At 45.9% G+C, this 23,785-nt stretch overlaps 1 protein-coding gene across 1 annotated transcript in view; it reads left to right on the forward strand.

The window, feature by feature from the left end:
- LOC146856812 (uncharacterized) overlaps nucleotides 1–23,785 on the forward strand; it is a 1,211,343-nt gene that overhangs the window by 171,103 nt on the left and 1,016,455 nt on the right. Inside the window, exon 7 of the mRNA XM_085646995.1 lies at nucleotides 17,732–17,877. Within this exon, the coding sequence (XP_085503121.1) occupies nucleotides 17,732–17,877 (146 nt within the window). The remainder of the gene's footprint in view (nucleotides 1–17,731; nucleotides 17,878–23,785) is intronic.

Here is a 23,785-nt window from a genome sequence, read left to right on the forward strand (position 1 = left end):
CGGATCATGTAAGACCTGTGGGGGGTCGGGTGTCCTACTTTCTACGGGGTTGGAAATCTGTTACAACCGACCTTTGGGTTTTGAACCGCGTAGAGACTGGGTACGCCCTTCCCTTTCGGGAGTTTCCTCCCCCTTACCCTCCTTGCCAAGGTTATTGCTCGGAGGACCACCTGCTTCTCCTGCAGAAGGAAGTTCTGGCCTTGTTTCAGAAGGGTGCAATAGAGGTGGTTCCGGAGCAGGAAAGGGGTCAGGGATGCTACTCCCGGTATTTCCTGATCCCCAAAAAGGACAGCAGATTGCGTCCGATTCTGGACCTCAGAATCTTGAATTTTTACCTGAAACAGGAGAAGTTCAAGATGCTGACCCTTGCGCAGGTTCTTCAAGCGTTGCAGCAAGGAGACTGGATGGTGTCGCTCGACTTGCAGGACGCGTACTTTCATGTCCCAATCCTGAAGTCGCACAGGAAGTATCTCCGTTTTACGGTTGGGTCGCAACATTATCAGTTTGCGGTCCTCCTGTTTGGTCTTACTACCGCACCTCGAGTCTTCACAAAGGTGATGGCAGTGGTGGCTGCTCATCTCAGGAGGTCGGGGATTCCGGTTTTTCCCTACCTGGACGACTGGCTTCTGAAGGCAGAGTCCCCGGAGATGGTGCAGCGTCATCTGCAGGTGACAGCTCAGCTGTTGTTCGACTTGGGTTTTTCGATCAATGTGCCCAAATCTCACCTGGTGCCCTCTCAACGCAACCTGTTTATAGGGGCAGTACTGGACACTACTGTGTGTCGAGCATTCCCTCCTCCTCAAAGGATTCTCGACATTCAGGAAATGGTCCCTTTATTCCACAGTGGAGCGGTTGTTCCGGTTCTGAAGGTCCTTCGCCTGCTCGGTCTGTTCGCTTCCTGCATTCTGTTGGTCAACCATGCACGCTGGCATATGAGGGCGCTCCAGTGGTGCCTCCGCAAGCAGTGGTATCAGCACAACGGGGATCTCGGGGAGTCGATCAAGATCTCCGGAGAAGCTGCAGCGGATCTGTCTTGGTGGAGCGTGGAGGGCAATCTGTCTCAGGGAAAGCCCTTCCATCTACCTCCATCGGTGGCCACAGTGATAACGGATGCATCCACTTTAGGGTGGGGTGCGCATCTGGGGGATCTGGAGATCAAAGGACTTTGGTCTCCGGAGGAAAGGTTGCTTCACATCAACCTTCTGGAATTGCGGGCGATTCGTTTGGCGCTCAAGGCCTTCCTTCCTTCCCTTCGCGGTCAGTCGATTCAAGTCCTGACAGACAACACGACCGCGATGTGGTATGTAAACAAACAGGGAGGAGTGGGGTCTCTTTGTCTCTGCAGAGAGGCCTTGCGTCTGTGGTCCTGGGTTCAGGACCATCAGATTTGTCTGATGGCAAATCATCTGGCCGGGGTGCTGAACGTACGTGCGGACAGTCTCAGTCGGCAGTTCTCCGCCGATCACGAGTGGAGGCTCCATCCGGAGGTGGTTCGTCACGTCTTTCGAATGTGGGGGTCACCTCGGGTGGACCTGTTCGCCACCCGCGAGAACACGCACTGCCCGTCATTCTGCAGTCTCCAGTTTCCGATGCAGGGGGCGTTGGGGGACGCGTTTCAGTTGAGTTGGAGCTCACAACTCCTTTATGCGTTTCCTCCCATACACTTGATTCCTCGGGTTCTGAGGAAGATTCGCCAAGAACGGGCCCAAGTTATTTTGGTCGCCCCGGATTGGCCAAGAAGGGTGTGGTTTACAGATCTTCTCCACCTCTCCTTGTGCCCTCCGCTCCGTCTCCCTCTGAGGGCAGACCTCCTCTCGCAGTCAGAGGGGCAGGTTCTACACCCCCACCTCCAGAGCTTACACCTTCATGCCTGGAGATTGAACGGGGCAACCTGAGTTCCTTCTCTCTCCCACCTGATGTGGTGGACGTTATTTTATCGGCCAGGCGACACTCCACCAAGTCCATTTACTCCTACAGGTGGTCCAACTTTGTTAAATGGTGTGGAGAGAGATCCATTGACCCTTTAAAAGCGCATCTTTCCGAGGTGCTCCAGTTTGCCCTTTCCTTGGCTCAGCAGGGCTGTGCTGTGGCCACGGTTAAAGGCTATCTATCGGCCTTATCGGCATTTCTGTGCCTCCCAGATCAACCTTCGCTATTTAAATCTCCGGTTGTTCTGAGGTTCATCAAGGGCCTTACAAACATGTTTCCTCCCACTCCATTTGTAATGCCTCAGTGGGACCTTAATCTTGTCTTAACCTTTTTAATGGGGTCCCCATTTGAGCCTCTTCATAGTTGTCCTTTGAGGCTGTTGTCCTTTAAGGTGGTTTTTCTTGTAGCCATAACCTCGGCAAGGAGGGTGAGTGAGCTTCAAGCTCTTAGTTCCAAACCTCCTTTTCTTACCTTACATGCTGAAAGGATGGTTCTCAGGACCAGGGCTGCTTTTCTGCCAAAAGTTGTTACTCCTTTCCATTTGGGGCAGTCTATTACCCTCCCTGTTTTCTATCCACCCCCTCATCCTTCCAAAGAAGAGGAAAGACTCCATCGCCTTGACCCGAAGAGGGCTATGAGTTTTTATTTGGACAGGACCAAGGACTTTCGTATTGATGACCAGCTTTTTATTGGCTACATTGGTCATTCTAAAGGTAAAGCGGTGCACAAGCGCACGCTGTCAAGATGGATAATACTGACCATCAAGATCTGCTACGCCCTGGCTGGTAAGACTCCTCCTGAGGGTATTCGTGCTCACTCTACTAGAGCTAAGTCTTCAACATCTGCTCTGGCCCGGGGTGTTCCTGTGGCAGATATTTGTAAGGCCGCGACTTGGGCCTCCCTCCATACTTTCGCAAAGCATTATTGCTTGGACTCTGAGATGAGGAGGGAGGGCCACTTCGCGCGTTCTGTCTTGCAAGACTTTCTGGTATAGAAAGGTGGACACCCTCCTCCGGGAGTGGGGACTGCTGTGGGAATCTATTCACAAGGTGAGGAATCCACTGGCAGATGTATCCATCAGAAGAACAAGTTACTTACCTTCGGTAACGCTTTTTCTGGTGGATACAGTATCTGCCTGTGGATTCCTCACTGACCCACCCGCCTCCCCGTTTTCCACCTTTGTATACCATGGAATAGGTCTTGTTTGAAATGTTTGTATATTCTCTTGTACATTTGTAGGAAATGCTTGTTTGATTAGCATTCCTTTGTTTTGTATGCTATGTATATGTATTGGTATTCTATATACTGTGTATACTTGGAGTTGTCGTTAGTTCACCTGTTCGCCTCGAAGGCACGGAAAAAATGGGTGGAACTGACGTCATCACGCCGACGTGGGCTTCTTATGGCTCCGATGACGTCGTACGGAGTCGCGTGCGGAGCCGATGCATTGTGACGTCGCCCACGTCGACGTGGAATGCTGGGGAAGAAAAGTTCCGTGGAATGCTGGCGCAGGGGATATTCACAAGGTGAGGAATCCACAGGCAGATACTGTATCCACCAGAAAAAGCGTTACCGAAGGTAAGTAACTTGTTCATCAAGATTATTAATCCACCAACCCGGGCCCCCCAAAGTCTACTTCTTTTCCCGGGGGACCAGCACAATCAAAGTTGTGAATTCTTTTAACAGAGGCAACCCAATCTAGAATTACTGGAGGTTGTGACAATATCCATTTTCAGCAGATTTCTCTCCTTGCTAGAAGGATTAACACAAGTAACAGCAAGGCTTTAAGTTTAGAAAGCTTATAGCTGGAACTTTCCTCTGGGAGGACCCCAAAGATTGCTTAAATCGGGCTTCCCTTAATCTCTTGCCCCAAGACCTCTGAAACAATCTTACCAATATTGTGCCAGAAGCCCTGGATATGAGAACACTGCCAAAACATATGCAAATCATCGGCTTCCCCCGAGGCACCCTTCAGGCAGACTTTCAACCCTTCACCTCCCAACTTTGAAAGTTTCTTCGGAGTCCAGTAGGCTCTGTGAAGTGTAAACAGATGATTTCTCCTAAGAGGGGCAGCTTTATCTACAATCTATAAAGTGCACATCAATACTAGCCATAAGGATGTTACGTCGAACGAGGGCAGGTCTCTTCTCCAGGACTCCTCCAATGGTGTTACAGGTGGCTCCCCCTTGATTAATAGCCAATACCATTTGGCTGTTGATGGAGAGGACCTAATAAAATGTTCTCATTTATCTCTACCTCCTTATCCAAATTATTGGCCCAACTGGATAGTTCATAACTGGATAGTTGATAGTTGGCATGACCTCCTCTGTAAGGCCCTAGTACATAATAGGGCAGGGGGATTAAAACTACCTCTAAGTCAGAGGTGCAGAAAAATGCTTCTTTAAGTAATAGTCACGTTTGCAGAGTGGTGGAGAAAGGTTCCTGGGGCTCCGACCAGCACTCAGGAATTCCGCTGCATAGGACTTAGAGGAAGTACCAAGAGGGCTTCTTGGCCCCCAAAGTCCCTCAGCAGTAAATTGGACTTCATCCCCCATCCCGTAGTCTACCAGGAGGTGCGTTTGCAGAGTGGTGAAGAAAGGGAGGCATGTCCTCCTTAGACGTCTTAGCAATCCTACTGTGTGGGACTTACTACAGGTAACAAGAGGGGTAGTTGGGCCCCAACAACAACCTTGGGGGCCAATTACCCCTTCTATGACCTCCAGTAAGTCCCACACAGCAGGATTGCTAAGTTCTCATAACAGGCCACGCCCCTTTTGCCCACCACTCTGCAAATGCGCTCCCTGGCACGCTCTTGGATGGGGATTGAAGTCCCCTTCGCTGCTGGGGGTCCTTTAGGGACCAACTAGCCTACCTCTTACCTCCAGTAAGCCCCACACAGTGGGATTGCTGAGAGGTGGACACAGGCCGCGCCCCCTTTCTCCACCACTCTGCAAACATACCCCCTGGCATGTTGTAAGTTGGGGGATTAAGTCCCCTTTAATACTGAGGGTCCCTGGGGGCCAACTAGCCCACCAGGTACCTCCAGTATGCGCCACGCAGCTGGATAACAGAGAGGTGGTCCGAGGCCACGTCCCTTTTTACACCACTCTGCAAATGCACCTCATGGCACACTGCTGGTGGGGCAATGAGGTCCTCTTGTGTCCTTAGGTCCTCAGGACACCCTGGGGGTGGCGGTCCCCATGGCCATCAAGGGCTCCAGGAGGGGGGCCACGCGGCCCCCCTCCCAGTGTTTGAAAAGCCCCGGGGAGGTGTTGGTCCCCAGGGGTCCATAACGGACCCCCGTATTTACATACAGAGTGCCCCGGGGAGGTGATGGTCCCCGGGGCAGGCTCCACCCTTATTTCATAATGCCCCAGGGAGGTGGCGGTCCCCAGGGCTGCGGGGGTGCATGCCCCCGCACATCATGAATAAAGCCCCGGGGATGTGGTGGTCCCCGGGACTGTGGGGGCCCCCGCAGGCCCCCACACCATAACTTGACTTCCCCCCAGGACCTGACCCAACCGGGGGCTTAAATACAGCAAAGCGCGGGTACCCACGCTTCATTTTTTATTTATTTTGTCATCCGGATTCGCACACCCAGCGCAAATTTGGTCAATTTTTAGTAAATAACATGCCTTTTTTTGGCCCTGGGTGTCCTTGTGGGACCCCTTGAGCAGGCTTAGGGGTCAGGGTGTTTGTACCCTGCCCCCTTTTCTTCTTTTTCACCTTTTTTTTTTACTCTTTCACAAGATGGCTGCCAACACTTCCTGGTTTTGAGTGTTGGCAGCCAATCAGAGTGAAGCTCGTGCTCGGGATGAGTCGCGACTCCTCCTCGGTGCTCAGATATAGAAAGTTTTCTTTTTTTATTTTCTCAGGAACTACTGAACGGATATATGCCATTTAAAAAAAAAAGGGCGCTTTCTGAACCAAGACCTAACTTTTTGCCAAATTTGGTGTCATTCCGTTCAGCAGCTCAGGCTGTAGCTTTGTCTAAAGTTCCTACGGAAATTAACATGGGGAAAACGCGTTTTGAGACCCTCTTTTTTCTCGGCCCCCACTTGACGAATCACCCCGAAAATTTCAAGAGAGAATATAAAAAAATAAAAGTTTCGATATTTAGAGGCACGGAGGATCCCCGGACCCTCCTGACCACAAGCTTTATTCTAATTGGCTGTCAACACTCCAAACCAGGAAGTGTTGGCAGCCATTTTGTGCCTTGGTAACCGAGGCACAAGAAAAGATAAAAATAAACGCGAAAAATAAGAAAAGGGGGCAGGGTAGAAACACCCTGACCCCCTAGGCCTGCTCAGGGGGTCCCACAAGAACCCCCAGGCCCCAAAAAAGCATTTTTTTTAAAAACAAAAATGGTCGATTTCGCGCTGGGTGCGCGAATCCGGCCAAGAAAAAAAAAATAACGAAGTGCGGTTGTGATTGAAGCCCACGGGTGGGTCAGGTACCGGGGGCAGTGAAAAAAAAGTGTGGGGGGCCCCAATCCCCCCCACACTGCCCCAGGGACCGCCACCTCCCCGGGGCTTGGTTAATTAGTTGCGAGGGGAAAGCAGCCCCCAATCCCCCCACACTGCCCCGGGGACCACCACCCCCTGGCACTAATTGTAAATGCGTGGGGGGCCTCTAAGGCCCCCCCAAGCCCCAGGGACCACCACGCCCGGGGCTTTCATTCATTATTTGTGGGGATCACACAGCCCCCCGCAGCCCCGGGGACCGCCACCCCCAGGGCTTGTTTTTTTAAAAAACATTATACCTGTGTGGGGGGCTCGAGCCTCCCCACATGTCCCAGGGACTGCAACCTCCCCGAGGCACTTAAATGCTAATATGGGGGTCCATTACGGACCCTCGAACCCCGGGGACCACAACCGGGGCGGTGCTCTAGATGGGAGGGGGCCCGCGCGGCCCTCCTCCTTGAGCCCTCCATGGCCCTGGGGACTGCCACCCCCAGGGCCGGCTCCTGCAGTGTCCTGGGGTGCCCACCCCCGGGACACTGCTGTTTGCAATGTGGCGCCTTTTAAGTTAGGGAATTAATTCCCCTTCAATCCAGAGGGCCCCTGGGGGCCAACTAGCTCACCAGGTGCCTCCAGTAAGCACCACAGGCCTGTGTTGCATAGAGGTGGTCCAGGCCACGCCCCTTTTTACACCTCTCTGCATTGCAGCTCTGTCGCGCCTACTGGAGGTACCTAGTTGGCTAGTTGGACCCCAGGGACCCTCAGGACTCAAGGGGACTTAACCCCCCAACTTACAACGCACCAGGGGGTGTGTTTGCAGAGTGGTGGAGAAAGGGGGCATGGCCTTTGTCTACCTCTCACCAATCCCACTGTGTGGGGCTTACTGGAGGTAAAAGGTAGGCTAGTTGGCCCCTAAAGGACCCCCACTTGTTTGTCAACTGGTGCCAAAGTTATTGGGAAAGGAAAAAAGGCTTTTTGTAAAGAAACAAGGTCCTAACTATAACTACCTACTGACGACCGCCAGTAGGTAATATATATATTATTATATTATGTGAAAAACTTTATAATATAATTTAAAAAAATTAGTTTAATTATATTTTTTAAGAGATGTATGTTAATATATATGTATGTGTTTAATTTTTGGAAAGTAAGTTTGTTATATTTGTTTAAATATATATTAAATATATTTTATTTTTATCAAATTAATGTTAGCATTTACGATATTTTATTTTTAATATTTTAATTTGTATATATTTGAAAATCGATATTTAATACAACTTTATTATTGTAAACAATACTTTTTTCTATATTTTTGTACTTATCTTATTAAATATAGGTAGTCGATATTTTAGTAATCAATATTTTTGTCTCCATATTTTTGTCGGTCGATGTTTTACTAGTCAATGTTTTGTCAGTGAACCACCCCATATCCCTACTTCTCCCTGAAACCTAAAAGCCCCTAATCACCCCTTTCCATCTGTGAACCCTAACAACCCTCTTTTCTCAGCCCCGCTTGACGAATCACCCCGAAACTTTAAAAAACCATCCCATTGCACCTTAGTTCAGTGTCACAATCCTTGCTCACTTATTCAATGCTACTACACAAAGGGCCTCATTACAATGTCGGATGGAGTTGCCTCCAACCGACACAGTTGCGGATTGGGAACTGGCTGACCTCAGGTCTGCCTTTCCAACCATCTTATTTGGGTGCGGTCAGAAACATACATTTTTCAATGGGAGCTTATGTGGCTGGTGGAAGCCGCCCGCAGTACAAGCCCCCATTGAAAAATGGAAGTTTGTAAACATCCCTGCACCGTTGGCAGGCACCTCACATTGCCTGTCACATGGTGCAGGGGTGTTAAGGGCTGACCCAAATGCGGAAGCCGTAGAGGGATAGGAGCCATGCTAGGGGCTCCCAGTGTCGCTTTCCGACAGCCTTTCCATGTCGGAATGGCCGACATGGAATGACTTTCGAAAACCGACATCATAATCCCGATGGGAGAAACGCCATCCGTATGGGATTATGAGTTCTTTCTGACCGACCCAATGGCTCCTTGAGCCAGTCAGAACCATGTTCGATTCTCCAGCCGGTTTAAACTCTGACTGCTGTCATCTTAATACAGTGGTCGGACTTTAAACCTACCATGTCAGTCGGAAAGCCTACGACCAGTGGTTGGTGGCTTTCTGACAATCGTAATGAGGCCCAAACTGTTTTATTCGAAAGTTGGCTGATGGCTGACGTGTTTGAGCACTGGGCCTTTCTCACAGGTTTAGGAGCATCTTTACTTCAACCATATATAGTGCATTAGAATGTCAATCATAAATGAAGGACAAAAATCATGTAGGAGGAAGTGACCTTAAGTTTTTGCAGAGATATTGAAACAGTGAATTACATCTTATGTTCCCAGAACTGAAACATATTGTGCCATGGTTAAACACACCAAGTAAGTAATAAATTATATATTTTTCAAAGTAATGCGCATAAATGTGTGGAAAAGTTCAAAACCGTTTGATATCAGCAATCTTGTTGAATGGTAAAACCTTGGTAAATACAATGCCACAATGCCACAATGTCGGAAAACAGGAAAGATTTTGCTAATCATATTAATAAGGCAACAAACCTTATAACACAATACATAACCTTATTTTCCTTATGTAAGTGTTCTTGTCTAAAAATACGATTTTGGAAACAACGTGATTTGTATAGTGGCAGACATGTTGAAGTGATCTTTCCCCTCGTACTTACTCTGGTATTATCAGTAAAAGACCTTCGGTGTTCTACTCAATCACACCATTATGAGAAGTGGAGGCTGAAGGATAGATTCTGAATAAAGCTGTCTGTGTGTAGGCCTTCAGAGAGACACCACATATCACATATACTTAAATAATAAATACCTTTCCCCAAATGAGGAGATCTATGACTCCTGGCCACAATATTAATATACTTCTGAAGTGGCTGTGTTTAGCAATTCATTAATCACTGTTCCCGCTTGAAATCTCCATAAACAATAATATATCCAAATGACCGATGAGGGCAATTTGTAAATTGCACCATAGTGGGACATAATGTGCCTGAGTCTCAAGGGATTGTATACGCAGGAACAGTTCTGTGAATTCATGCTTGGTGTCCTCTGAGGGCCCTACTGGGTTGAACTCTAGGGGGACATAATCATTCTCTGTCTAATCAAATTCCATGCCCTCCTGTTGCCTTTAGATTTCAGATGACATCAGTGATGTTACCAATGCTGTAATTAAACACGCCATGAGTGATGTAATATGTGTGGGTATAAGCTGTTTATGCGTGAGACCAAACAAAAAACAAATTGGCCACAGTGGACGGGGTCACCGGTGCCTTTGAAAGGCTAAGGAGGAGGGACCTCACACCCCTATCTCAACAAAATGAATTGGCCCTGGGAGATAGGGCCCCCGGGACCTTTAAAAGGCTTGGGCAGGAAGCGTCCTCCTCTATTATATTTTTTTTTAAAAACCACCCCGGGGGTGGGGAGAAATTTAATCCAAGGTTCTGCCACCTTCATGCCCATTTATTTAGCTTTTTATAGGAAAACAATATAATGCAACTTTGGCGGGTAGCCTACTGGCTCAGAGTTTATGGCATCCGCTTCCATGGTGGCAGGCAGGGAACCCATTAGGCAGGTGGGGATCTGTATGCCTTCTGTGGAACCTTCCACAGCACAGCTGAAGGCACTGAAGTTTTGCAGAGTAGGCTGCATTTTGGAGATACCCAGTCAGCAAAATGTGTTGTTTTTCATTGACAAACTTCTCAAAACTGGAACTTGTTACTGAAAAATAAAATACAAACGGCTTTCATGCAGTGGGAAATTTCTCCCAGGGTCTGGAATTTATTTATTTTGTTTCTTGTTTGAAACTGCAAGGCTTTCCTTAGAAATTGCGCACTCGAAAATGTTCACAGGAATGACTGTCTTAAATAGGGCAGACATTCTGATATACCTTGACTGACTGCACTTTGTCAGGCACTCCTTTTGAGAAATGTTTCCCTGGGCTGAGCCATCTGAGAGTCTGCCACTGTAAATCTGGCACAGCGCTCAACTCCAAATCTGATGGGCAATCCAGGAGTTTAGAGGACAGATCTGCTCTGTTGGTGTTGTTTTGCCTTTTTCTCCTAAACTCCAAATGAGGCCTGTAGGAAATCTACATTTTCTACATGACCACCATGGAGTATTTGTCTTTTGCTGGATTCTATAATTTTGCTTTCTTTAAAGCTCTGTGCACTTTACCCCTACAAACCTGTGGCAATGTGCCTTTGCTCCTACTTTAACCGTGGTTAAATTGGCGTATTGCTGATTGCCACATTTCACGCGTCTGTAAAGCCTCAGTTATTTGGTGCTAAAAGTGCACCGAAGGCCTGGAAGTAAAATGCCACTTGTGGACTGCAGCACCTACTGTGCTATTCACTATAGGGAAGTGTACACTTAATTTGAGGCCAACACTGTGTAGCCCAACTGCTGCAGTGTGAACCTGTCAGTCAAATTATTAAAAGAACCCTTTTTGACATGTACAAATCTCCCATTTAAATGCTAGTATGTCAGCCCTATAGAGGTATGTAGCCTATAAGGCTGGGGACATGGTATTTAACACTGGGACACATAAAATTAATATTACCATATCCCTACAGTAACAAGGCCCAAGAACAGAAGCTATATTCACTGTGGCAGGCTTAACTTCCTATATGGAAACCCACAGTGCAGTGTGAAATACTAATACTATATCTTGGGAATAGGACTAGCTATAAAATTATTAAACAACTATTTTAATGGTTATTTAAATCCAATTTAATGGTGAAGTGTGATTTTTAATCAGTAATAGAGAAAAGTAACCTTTAAAAAGTTATCTTTTTACTGCGTGAAATCCCTTGAGGCTCATTTGCAAATCATGAAATGCCTCCCAAGAGCAAACAGTAGGCTGAACTGAATAGGCAGAGATCAGTCCTTTGAATTCTACGGAATATATAGGGTGGGGGCTGTGAGCTTTCTTTTAACAGTACATTGTCAAATCCTGCTTGGGAGGTCTTTTGAGCCACAAGTAACACTTGGTGGCCTATTAAGATTTTGGTCGCAGTTTTCTCCAACCGACACCATGGCGAAAACAGTCCCGAACGCCTAATTACGATGCGACAGCACATGGTGCAGTCGCATTCTCCCATTTGTCAATGGAAGATTGTGTTACGGCCGTAAACCGGCTGTAACACAAGCTCCTATAGAGAATTGGGATATTGTATTAATCCCTGCACCTCAAGGTGCAGGGATTAACAGGGGCACCATAGGTGCCCCCTCGGCCCCCAACCGGAGGTCACAAGGGAAAGGAGGCCCTGCTAGCGCCCCCCAAACATGCTTTCCGAAGGCCTTCCATGTTGGAAAGCCCGACATGGGAAGCCTGGCGTAAACCGTGCATCATAATCCGGACTGCATAATGTGCCATCCATATGGATTACGGGCTGGTTCCGACTGGCCGACCGACTCCTTGAGCCCGTCAGAAGCCAACTGGAATGACCGGCCGGTTTCAATTGTGACCAGCTGTATTGTAATCAGCCAGTCGGAATTGAAACCAAGGATGTCGGTCGTAAAACCTTTGACCTAAGGTTAGAGACTTTATGATCGACATTGTAATAGGCCCCACAGAGTGGGAGGGAATAGGATGCCAAGACAATTAATTTGTATCCACTGTCTGGTTGTTGAAGGACCATGATTTTGTCCTACTATACCTCTGACTCCTGATTTGTTGTGGGTACAGTACCTGCTCAAACCTAGATTTTAGTGTTAGATGTGGAAAGACACTGGGATTATCATAGCACACTCCCCCACACACACCCTCAGAACCCAAGTTTAGTGTGGCAAAAGACTTTCGCCATCTTGAAAATGCCCTGACACACAGTATTTTGGGCCTGTTTGCAGTAAGGCAAACAGGAACTACTGCAAAATTGGGTAGGGTTGGCCCTGGGGGACTTCTACCTATTGGGTAGGGCATACCCAGGAGTCACCCCACCATATGTGCCCCTTGCTAAGCCTAAATGTGGCATCTCTAGACACCCACTTCAGAACACTTTCTAAACCTGCATAATATCAGAAGAGGACTAGACCTGCTGCATGTGACCTAAGGATCCCTGAAGGACTGGACTTGCTCCATCTTGTACCCGGGTCAAGGAAGTGGATTTCATCGGTCAGATGGCTGCCCTCAAGTGTGGCTACAGGGAGATAATAAGCTACAAGGCGCTTTTTTCCGCAGGTACTCAGCTTACCAGTGGCATCAGGATCTGGACTCAACCATGCTGTTGCCCTCTATCTATGAGTTTCTAAGTGCCTTCCCTGAAGTCCTTGGGGGCTTTAGAAGTACTGATTGGGACTTACAAGAATAATTCAGAAGTTCAATTATTGACTAAGATGAGTCATCCTGAAATTGTGCCTAAGTCCCAGTCTACTGATTAAAACTTATTGGATTTTTGGTGTAATTTCATTTATTACATTTTTCTGATTCAGTTTGGGATGCCTATTGTTTAGTATTTTGTCTTTATTGCTGTTTTGGTACTGCATAAATACTTTATACATTGTCCTAAGTTAAGCCTCTCTGCCCTGTTCATAGTTACCAGGGGGTTACTTGGGTAAATTTAGTAATTTTAAGGATTCACCCTGACAGGAGTTTTAATTATTCCTTGAGATGGGCAGTCGCCCACTCCAAATAATGATCACATTTCTTACAAAACGGATTATAAATATATAATCCCTAAGGGCAGAAAAAACATCCACACTCTGATTTAGTATTTATCAAATATCACTGTTAACTGTCATGTACGAGTAACTCATGACTCGTAGGGTGTCCCAAGCAAAGTGTGTAAATCAGCGACACAGACAAGCAGTCTGGCACCAAGTTGGCAAAGTAATCTGCCTGGATAAGGATTTTAAGATTATCAATGACTCCATGTAGGAGCAGACATAAGACTTGTTTTCATACCAGACTTTCATTGTAATATATTTACATGCTGATGCACAGATGCCCAAGTCTAGCAATTTCCTATGTACCTTCTGAGGTTTGTATTTTCTTTACTGCGTTTGTGGGGTCCTAGTCATGGGAAAGTCAATTGTGTTCTCCATCTCCTTGGAGAGATTCCTTCAGGCAGCCTTCCTCAATATGGGCTCTATTAGACCAGAGTCCAAGATCATTGTAGTGATTGTTCGGTTGTTAGGTGCCACAGAAGGGCCAGAGGAACTGTAGGGAAGCCTTCATGCAAAATCTATGCCCTTGCAGCCCCAGCAATCAGGTGTTCGACTATAAATCATTGCTGATCCTCTGCAACAAAAGTCTCTGGGCTAGTAGCAGAAAGCACAAGAATGTGAGTGTTGGAATCCCTCATTGAGTTTTCAATTATTCCCAGCCTGTTTTCAAGGGTATGCATAACATTCATCAGTGAATTCCGGAGCACTTTACACCCTGTGCTCTTCCTCTGTGGTGTCTGATTGGCCCTGCAATTGCTGCATCTTGCTATCCATATTCTTCAACCATCACTCTTTCAACTCCCAGGGCCTTGGTCTCGATCCTCTGCTGGACTATTCTAGCTGCTTTAACAATGTCTGGGATTTGTGGGATTGTTAGAAGCTTCTTTGAGAGCCTCATAGGCACAGTGCATTCTTAGAATAACCATTTTTGGCCTTGTTGGACTTTTGGGCGATTGTCTTTAGTTAGCATACAGGAAACAGATTGACAAATCGCCATAAAGCTTTCTCAAATTCTAGTTGGGGTGACCTCCTCCAAAAGACAATGTTATATGTCCTCATAATTATTGGTAAAGATATCTGTAAGAAATTTGTTATGGTCAATATGCTCCCATTTCATACGTACTCCTCCTCCCCATTGGTTGTATGGGACAGAGTGGGGTTATTCCGTGATTTGGGTTTAGGTGAGAGGGGGATAGAAAGGTTACTAATAATCAGGTGGTGATCGCGAATATGGGAGCCATGCAAATGGTGACTCTCTCATTTAATAAACAATTCCTCTGAGAAGAGGACAACATCTATTGCATTTACTTTGCCTCTGCCTACATATGTGGAGGGATTCATAACATTTGCCTCAAATAGGCCCGATGAGAAGGATCAGTTATGGGTATGCAAAAGCCTATATGTATGGCTTTGTATGGTGTATGTGAGAAATTGCCAGTGTTTGAGCCCTTACCATCTGTGATTTTGCAAACTGATTACCACCGTGGATGCATTTACTAATGTTAAAATCTCCTGCCCACAAGAGGGGTGCTTCATTCTTTCCATTAAGCAAACAATGGGCAATGGCATCTTCCAACTTTTCTACGATACACACTGATTAGGCGGTGAAGAAACTGTAATAAAAATGTATCTGAATTCTGTTTAAATACTAAGTTAGACTGTCTCAGTTTTAAAATCTGGTAACACAAACTGGTGCACAGAACTTTAAGCTCAGCTCAGCTCCCTGATGGCCATTTAAAACTAAGATGATTAGGTCTCCTTCCCCCTTCCTGCTACTGATGGAGTGGCGGACGAACAAAAAGATTTCAAACCCTCCACATGTACAGGATTACCCACCATATGTGATAATCCTGGAAGGAGCTCCCCCACTGTGATGCCTAAAATGATACCCAAAGTGTCATGAGTAAAGCAGTCCATTGGTGCAGCCAAAAGGTTGGGTGTCAGTTTGACCTGGCGAATAAAATCATTATGGCTTGCAGGATCAGATGGGTGGGCTCTACCCCCAAACATTTGAGTGTGAATTGTGTGGTCCTGAACTTTAAAGCCCCAGGTTAAATTTGTTATTGTTGAATAGCCTAGCCTACCCATCTCGCTAACAATTGATAATTCGTAGCTTACCACTAGGCTTCTTTTATCGATCAACTTCTTTGGTAGCAGCAACCAATACCTGCCATGGACCTAGCTGGAACATCAATCATGACACCTTTGGCCCCAGTACTGATTAGTAATCGATTTGCCCCTCTTCAAAGCGTATCTGGTATTGATTGACAGTTGCAGTTTCCCAGCTTGGCGGGCCTCCCAACCCCTTGCTCTTCATGTCAGCTGTCTCCATTCCATCTTCGCTTGCGAAACAGTCTAGGGTTCAACTAGCACCCACCCCTCCTGTGGCCTTTCGGTTCTCGTCATGGAACATTGCAGGGATACAACAGAAATTTAGTAACGAGCATTGGACATGTTTCATAGAAGACTTTGATATAATCTGTTGTCAAGAAACTTGGGCCATTAATCTGGGGGCAGATGAAGATAATCCAACTGTCGCCTATGTGCAGACGAAGATGGAAAAGTGAGCTGAGTCTCAGTGGGAGGCTTAGAAGGTGCTAAAATTGATTGACAGGTTGGCCCTTGAGGGCACAAAGGACTGACAAGTTGCGTTATTGCCACTGAGGTGGGCATTTGTGCTGCAAGGACGCTTTCGTTTTTACAGAGGGATGATTGAGAATGTATGGTAGCAGCTCCCAGAGCCCCAGTGGCACCTTGGTAAAGGTTGTTGGGAGCCTCAATCAAAGATTGGAGTTTGTCAGTCAAGAATTTAAAAAGAGCTACCATAGCCTATTGAAAAAAAAACTCCTGTAAAGCCTCTACTCCTACCACAAGTGGCTGACCCAATGCCTGGAAATTCGTGAATAATTTTGTCAGGATAGTAGGATCAGTGAAATTATTTTCCCTGTCTGTAGTTGTCCCGGCATCGATGGCACCCCAGTGCTATTTGTTTGGAACAAAACTTGGTTACAATGCACCTTTGATTGGGTTGTGTTGAGTTTCCCCCTCCACATTTCCTTTTGGGGGGCGGTGGGCTATTTTCTCTAACAGAAATACAATCAGAAGATCCAGGGTCTGAGATACTCTCATTGTCATGCACTATACATGGGTTTTTTATTTTACCCCTATTCTGTTTCTTTGCTTACGCTGGCACAGCAGATATAGGCAACACCGTGCCAGGAGTTTTCTACAATCAGGTAGGGGGCCCAATGATTGAACTATGGGTTTTAGGTGTGGTTGTGGGGGTGGGGTAGTGGTTACATTCTGGACTGCTTCGATGGGATTTTCCACTAGGTTCAGTTCAGTGGAAATGGCGCCCATCGCTTGGTAAGGCAAGCAGCAATAGAAAGGGTGGCACATGGGCCCTTGCCCCACCCCCTTTTTACCAGAAATACACTTTTTCCACATTGTTGAAGTTTTAACAGCAGCTCACTCGACTCTTGACATGGTTAAAGAAAGAAAGTAGCAAGGTGTTACATGCTATTCCCCTATACTGCTTACAGTGTTTCGAATACCATGGGGCATGTCAAAAGCATAAGTTCAAACACAGACCTTGCCAGCACTTCCACCCTGAGTCCTGCTGGCTTTGTATTGATACGTTAGTGGTTATGATTTTCAATCCTATATCTTCACAAACACCTAAACTGTACAAATGCACACAACCGTAACAACAATATGAGCTATGGAATACCGGGTGCGTGCAGAGTAAGAGGAGAGTGTCTCGGAGTTGAGTGTGTACTTACACACACCAGGAATGTACTTCGATCTCATGGGCTAATTACGATGGCGGTGAACCCGCCACTGACAGGCTGTAGGCGGCGGGTTCACAGCCATCGTGAGGCCTTTTTCTGCCCGCCATAATATTTTGGCGGAAGGTACCTCTGACTGCCATGCATCCGATGAGCTCCTTGAGCCCGCCGGTGTGGTAGAGGGCCTCCCTAGCCCTGAAATGGCGGCGGTGCTTAGCATGGTTCATCCCCGCCAGCCTTTTCATAGAGGTTCATCCGCTATGGAAAGGCTGGCGGGGATGGAGTTTGGTTTTGGGTTTGAGGGCACCTATTGTGCCCCCCTACATTTCCCTGCACCATGCAGCAGGCTCTGCCTGATGCCTGCCATGGAAGGGAAATGCAAAACCTGCATTTTTTCCATTGCAGCCGGTGCTGCAGCCAGCAGCACCGGCTGCAATGAAAAACATGGCACTTACAGCTGCCGTTTTGCGGCCATATTGTAATGCTATATGTCAGACCGCAGCCTTATATGCGGGTGGTCCCCAACCCCGGGACGATGCCGGACGGACTTCAATCAGGCCCTCAGTGTTGAGTTAGGCAGGATAGGTGCTAACCCAAAAGAGAATAATGCTTGCAACAGATCACAAAGGCCACGGAGTACAACTAGCTACCGAGCCATTCAGCTTCTGCGCTGCCACACTTGACAAAGTCAACTCTGTTCACTTGTTTGATGTGTGATTTGATGATTTTTTTGGCTCTGTTGTTTGGTTATTGTACTTGCACTGCGTCTGTCCCTAATATGATTCAAAGTTAATGTCATTTCATGCAGGGGAGGGAGGCGGCAAGGACGCTGCGCTGCGGGACACTTTTGCCTAGCTGGCAGCTGGGAATTCACCCCTCAAGGCCACAACTTCAACCGCAGCTCATCGACGGAATGCCACTGGGGACAGATGTGCGCCGGAGTGTGCCCTCCAGGTATGACAAGTTGCCACTTAACCAGATTTCACTTCCAAACTGGTGTCAGTGAGAGGATGTGTTCTCATTGAGATGTACCTTGCGAAGTAGAGATTCACTTGTCTGTCGCTCATAAAATAGTCGTTTTGTTTGTTGTTGTCAGATCGAATATAAAAATCCATCAACATAGAAACATAAATTCTAAAATCAATTGTACTACAGGACCACTAAAATGTACAATACAGTTTATTTCCATAAAAAACATAGAAAGCCGAAATCCCACTAACAACAATTTTAGAATGTTTTAAAAAGCAGTTTCAGTCCTGAAAGCGCCAGTTGACCATGCCTAACACCACAGGGTGGGCTGAGAGGGATAGGAAGCAAGTGAACGCATTCAAATCGTCACTCTGTGTACATAAATGTGGTTACAGCAGTTAATGCAAGAATGCTGGAATTGGTTTTACAGATTTGTGCTGCGTTTACCTGGTTGGTGATCTCACCAAAGCTCGGCACACAGGTGCAATCCATCGAGATCTGGGCAGAAAAACAATAAGTGCTCCTCTGACTCTGAAAGGTAATGACACAACTGACACATCTGAGCATTATTCATAGATGATAGCCAAGAGGAAGTTAAAATGGCAGTAGGTAAAATGCCCTAAACTTCAGGAAAGGCTCCTCTCAAGCGTGGGATTGATATAGGCTAAGAATCGTCCACGGTTGTATTTGACAGGAGTATATTTGCAAGCACTGGATAGGGGTGCCTTTGGATGTATTCTGTAGAGATGCACTAGTGTTTCCTGGAAATAGATGCATTTATGTTTATTGTGGAGGTATTTTGTGGTGTATATTTACTGGGATATAAAGTTAATTATTCCCTATGGAAGAGGAGGTATGTTTTTCGAGGGGATGCTGACCCTTAGACACAGACACAGATTGCCCTTGATGTATGCTCCCTCTATACATGTATTGAGCAGAAGAAAGGTGTTGAAGCATGCATGTATTTTCTCAAAAGCAGACACATTACCCTTTGGCAAAACAATGCAATGTTAGAAACTATGATGTTATATTGCCTACAAGAAAATATTTTTTTGTTTGAAAAAAATGTTTATCGTCAATGCTCCGGTACAGCGATGGGCACTTGTTTTGCCCCCAGCCTAGCGAATTTATTCTTAGGCTGGTGGGAGGAACAGATTGTTTGGGTGGAAGACAACGAGCGATATACTGACCACATACCCATCTGGGTCAGATATATCGATGACCTATACCTGATTTGAGATGGTCCTGAGGACCAAGCCAAACAATTTATACAGAAATTGGGAGTAAATTACCTTAATCTGAAATTCACGTATAAAATCAGCAAAGACTACTGTGAATTTTTAAATATCTGTGTAAAGATTGTAGATGGCAAATTCACCACAAGTCTCCACAGAAAGGAGATGGCATGAACTACCATATTACATGGATCGAGCAACCACCCTATTCCTCTTATCAACAGCATCCCCTATGGGGAGATGCTGCGGGCCCGCCGTAACTGTAGCACAACAGAAGGCTTTAAGGCAGAGCAGGCTACCATGGTGACGCGGTTGAAGACCAGGGGCTATAGTGGCAAAACATTGCGAATTGCTGGATGTAAAATAAAAGGTATAACACAGAGGGATCTACTATTTAAGGACAGACAAGAACAAAGGGTGGTCAATCCAGATAAAAATGATGATACACCAAGGATGATCACTACCTTTAGTAATGGGGCATCTAACTTGAGGAAAATTATGAAAGCCCATTGGAGTTAACTCATAGCTGACCCCATAAAAGGCAAGCATGCTGGCCTGAGTCCTAAAATCAAATACAGGCAAGCTAAATCTCTTAAAGATTCCCTAGTCCGGAGCTACCCCCAGGAAGTTAATAGCTCCCACTGGTTGAATCCCCCCAATGGTTTTACTACCTGTGGGTCTTGTAAGGCATGCAGAAATGCCGTAAATCGCAAAACTTACAAAACAGGGTCAGGAATAACTAAGAGTATCACCCAAATCAAATGTAATAGTGATTTTACCATCTACGCTTTGGAGTGCCCGTGTGGATATTACTACATAGGCAGTACCAAGCTTCCACTGAAAACACGTATCCTTCAACACCTACGAGCAATAACAAACTGGGATGGAAACTACCCGGTGGCTCGACATTTTGTGCAGCAACATAAAAGCGACAACAGATTGTTGACCTTTTTTGGCATTAACAGAATCCTACCCCATGTTCGGGGTGGTGATAGGGAGAAAAATCTTAGAATAAGGGAATCCAGATACATAATTGATCTGAATACTAAAACCCCAAATGGCCTAAATAGTGGGGAGGAACTGGCCACACATATAGGCTGCTGACCCTATCACTCAGAATCCCAATTCGCTTCCTTTATTATTTATAGTTGTATAATTTCACTTCATCACTGTTTTTAAACAGAAACCCAACAGGCAGTCCTTCTTCTATATTCCATGTAGATTTATTCATGGTAATTTATCAGGAACATATTTGTGTGGCAGTACATAGAATTGTCATTAGGCATTATATTGTGACAATTGGACAGCCTCGGACAGTTCCACTTATTATCACTTATAACACTTTCAAACACATGTTGTTTACACTAAACACTAGACTATTAGAGGCAGCAATCCCCTGTTTAGAATTGAATTAGTGAAATGAATGGAGCATATGGCACATTATTTGGTATCCCGAATTGGACATCAGGGTACATCACCCTCAATTGCTTTGGTTTTTGTTGATCATTCAGTTTTTAATAGTCCAACAATCGTCATTTATTAGCATGGTTGACGGTATACCAAGGGTACATTACCCATCATTGCATCGTCCCTACGACTTTGTCCTATTTGTAAGGCACATTAGTGATTATTGGGACAAACATGTTAAGCAGCCTGAAATACAACATAATATGATTATAATATCAGTGTTATGATATAGTCATTTATATGTGATTTTTCAAATAACAGCATCAGGCTAACCGACAAGATCCTAGCAAGGAATATCTAACTTTATTGCTATTGCTCTCAGCGATTATGCACAAAGAGTTAACTGCGCAAATACCAATTTCGGTAGAATATTTTATGACATTATTGCACATCTATTCAAGATTTACAATGGCCACTTTGAATGAATTAGCAGCGTTAAGAATAGCCACCCTTTATTTGTGTTGAATTATGTATAACTTTATTGTACAAAATATAGGAACACTTATATGCGGTGTCTTCATTATGATTTCAATTTAACGTATATTCAACATTGGTGGTGCTGCTAAATTATGCCTTGTTTTTCTCAGCAATGTACTTTATATTCATTCATTGTTTTGAAATCTTGCGATAGATTCGCTCGTTGCAATGCATGTTCATTTTTAAGTGTCGCAGTATCTCTTCCATGTCAACAAACATTGATGTCTATTTCTCAGGGAAATTGCTAATGTGAAATCACTCGATAAAGGCTTAACGCCGAAACGCGTCGTCTTCCCCTTGGTGCACAATAAATAAATTGTGCATTCTCCTGGTGTGCCGTTCTTTGCTTGACTATCTATGGTTGGAGTGTTGTAAAGGCTCTTTAAAAAAATACGTCGTGGCTGCTGTGGCCGCGGAGCTGGCACTGACAAAGCGGGATTTGCGAACCATGAAACACGGCAGGTTGGGACAGTATATATATACAATACATTTTCACTGAAAAAACCATAGGTTTTACAGACGTTATAGTTAGGAATTAGCATTTAAAAAACCTTAGAAATTCACTGAAAAAACTATAGGTTTCAGGGACGTTATAGTTAGTTGGACATTTGACTCATATAAAACCAGAGAAATTCGCCAGTTATAGTTAGTTGAGCTAACTATAACTCGCGCGCCCGCAATGCACTGCTGATGACGTCACGTATTGCATCACTCATGACATGGTCAGTGACATCACTCAGGACATCACTGATGACATCTCAAATGACATCACTGATGACATCACTGATTACATCATCCAGTGAATATGTGTTTCTCTAAACTTTAAATATTTTTCATATATATCTATGCCAAGGTGTATTGAAGAATGAGTGGATTTACAAGTGCCTGAAGGGATTATTTAGTAGGCACATGACTGACTGTATAAGTGAGTGATTGAACGTGTCTTACTGAATGCATGGGTTAGTGACTAAACTGTGTGAAAGTCTGTATTAGTCTCTCAGTTGGTGTGTAAGCGTCTGCATGGGTTGGTAAGTATCTACATGGGTGTCTATATGGGTTATTGATTTCTTGTCTGAGTATCTGTATGAGTGCCTGAGTATCTGTAAGGGTCAGTGGAGGGGGGTGTGACTCTGTGCACAGATGTCTGAGTGGGTAATTCACTGGTTCTATGGATTCAAAAGTGCATCTGGGAAGGGCTGTATGGGTAACTTAGTGTGTGTATGGGTGTGTGGTGAGTGCATGAATGCCTCAGTGGTATATGTCTGATTACCTACATATGTTTTAAGGCACTATATGTGAGTGTTGGAGTATATATATGACTATGTCCGAGTAAGTAGTTGGAAGAGTGGGTGTATAAATGAGTGTCTGCTTGTATCACTGATTATATAAGACAATAAGTATGTCTTAGTGTTAGACCTGACATCCTTGGCGTGGGTTTTTCCCCTATCTTTCGCCTCTGCTACATGGATTTTTGATGCTGGGCTGGATTTCGTTTTGCTGGTTTAGATGCTTTGGACACTCTGCCACTGCTAATCAGTGCCAGAGTGTAAGTGCTCCCTGTGTAAAATATCATATTGATTGGATATACCTGATTGGCATATCTGTATCACCATGAAGTCCCTAGTAAAGTGCACTGTGTGTGCCAGGGCTGGTGATGACAGATGCTACTAGTGGGTCTGCAGCGCTGATTGCGCCACCCACCTGTGTAGCCCTAAAACGGTGTCTCAGGCCTGCCACCGCAGGCCTGCCTGCAGTCCCCGGACTTCCATGTCCTCCTGGCCAGTGTCCACACTGACCGGGCCTAACCCTTCCCTTTTTATACACATCAGTCATCCCTATGGAAGGCCCAAGGTACCCCCCTGGGCAGGGTGCAGTGTATGTAAAAGGTAGAGCATGTACTAGTGCAGGTAACATGTTCTGGTAGTGAACAACGGCCATTTTGTGTGTTCACTGCTGCAAGGTTATCTTGCTCCATAGGCTAACATGGGGGAGGCTGGTGCCAATGGCTATCCGCCTATCTTCTCATAGGAACAAGATAAGACATGAGTGTTTGATATCCCTGAGCTCAGCATTTAATAACACATCTTTTAGGAGAGGTTGTTTTTAAATCCTGAGTTGGAGAATAGTACTTTTTAGAGAGTAGCTGTTCTCTTGTCTGACCCTTCTGTGTGCCTGGGCGTGCTTGTGGATTGACTGTCTGGCTTGAGAGTGACAGGGGCTGGGGATCCCCCGGGAGGTTGGCTGAGTCAGCCCTCTGCTGAATAGCGACATTTGCAAGGAGAGTGGAGGGAGGAGATAGCACCTGGGATTGAATAGGGCTGTGCCTGCCTGCCACACTGCTGGCTCCACCTCCTGCTGGGCGGCTGACGACTCTGCCCCTCACTCTAAAAAGAATGTAGAGGCCAGGAAAACAAAGTGCTCCAGCAACACACAGAACTGGATCAGACCGGGCTCAGGACCCACTTGCACAAAGACTTCAAAGACTTTTAGGGGTATAAGTACAAGACCCCTGACAACAGATTTTCAGATTCTACCATCAAGAGGAACCTCTGCTGAAAGACGGACCGCTGAAGAACTAAAGGAAGATTGCCTTGCTGTGTGCTCGAAGGGCTGACCTGTTCTGCTGTACAACTGAAGCTGAGGAGGAGAAGGGGTCTTGCTGTGTGCTGACCCTACCCACTTGACCAAACAAGACTTTGCTGTGTGCTGTGTCT

The sequence above is a fragment of the Triturus cristatus genome, chromosome 3_2 (genome assembly GCF_964204655.1).
Source record: "Triturus cristatus chromosome 3_2, aTriCri1.1, whole genome shotgun sequence".
NCBI lineage: Eukaryota > Metazoa > Chordata > Amphibia > Caudata > Salamandridae > Triturus > Triturus cristatus.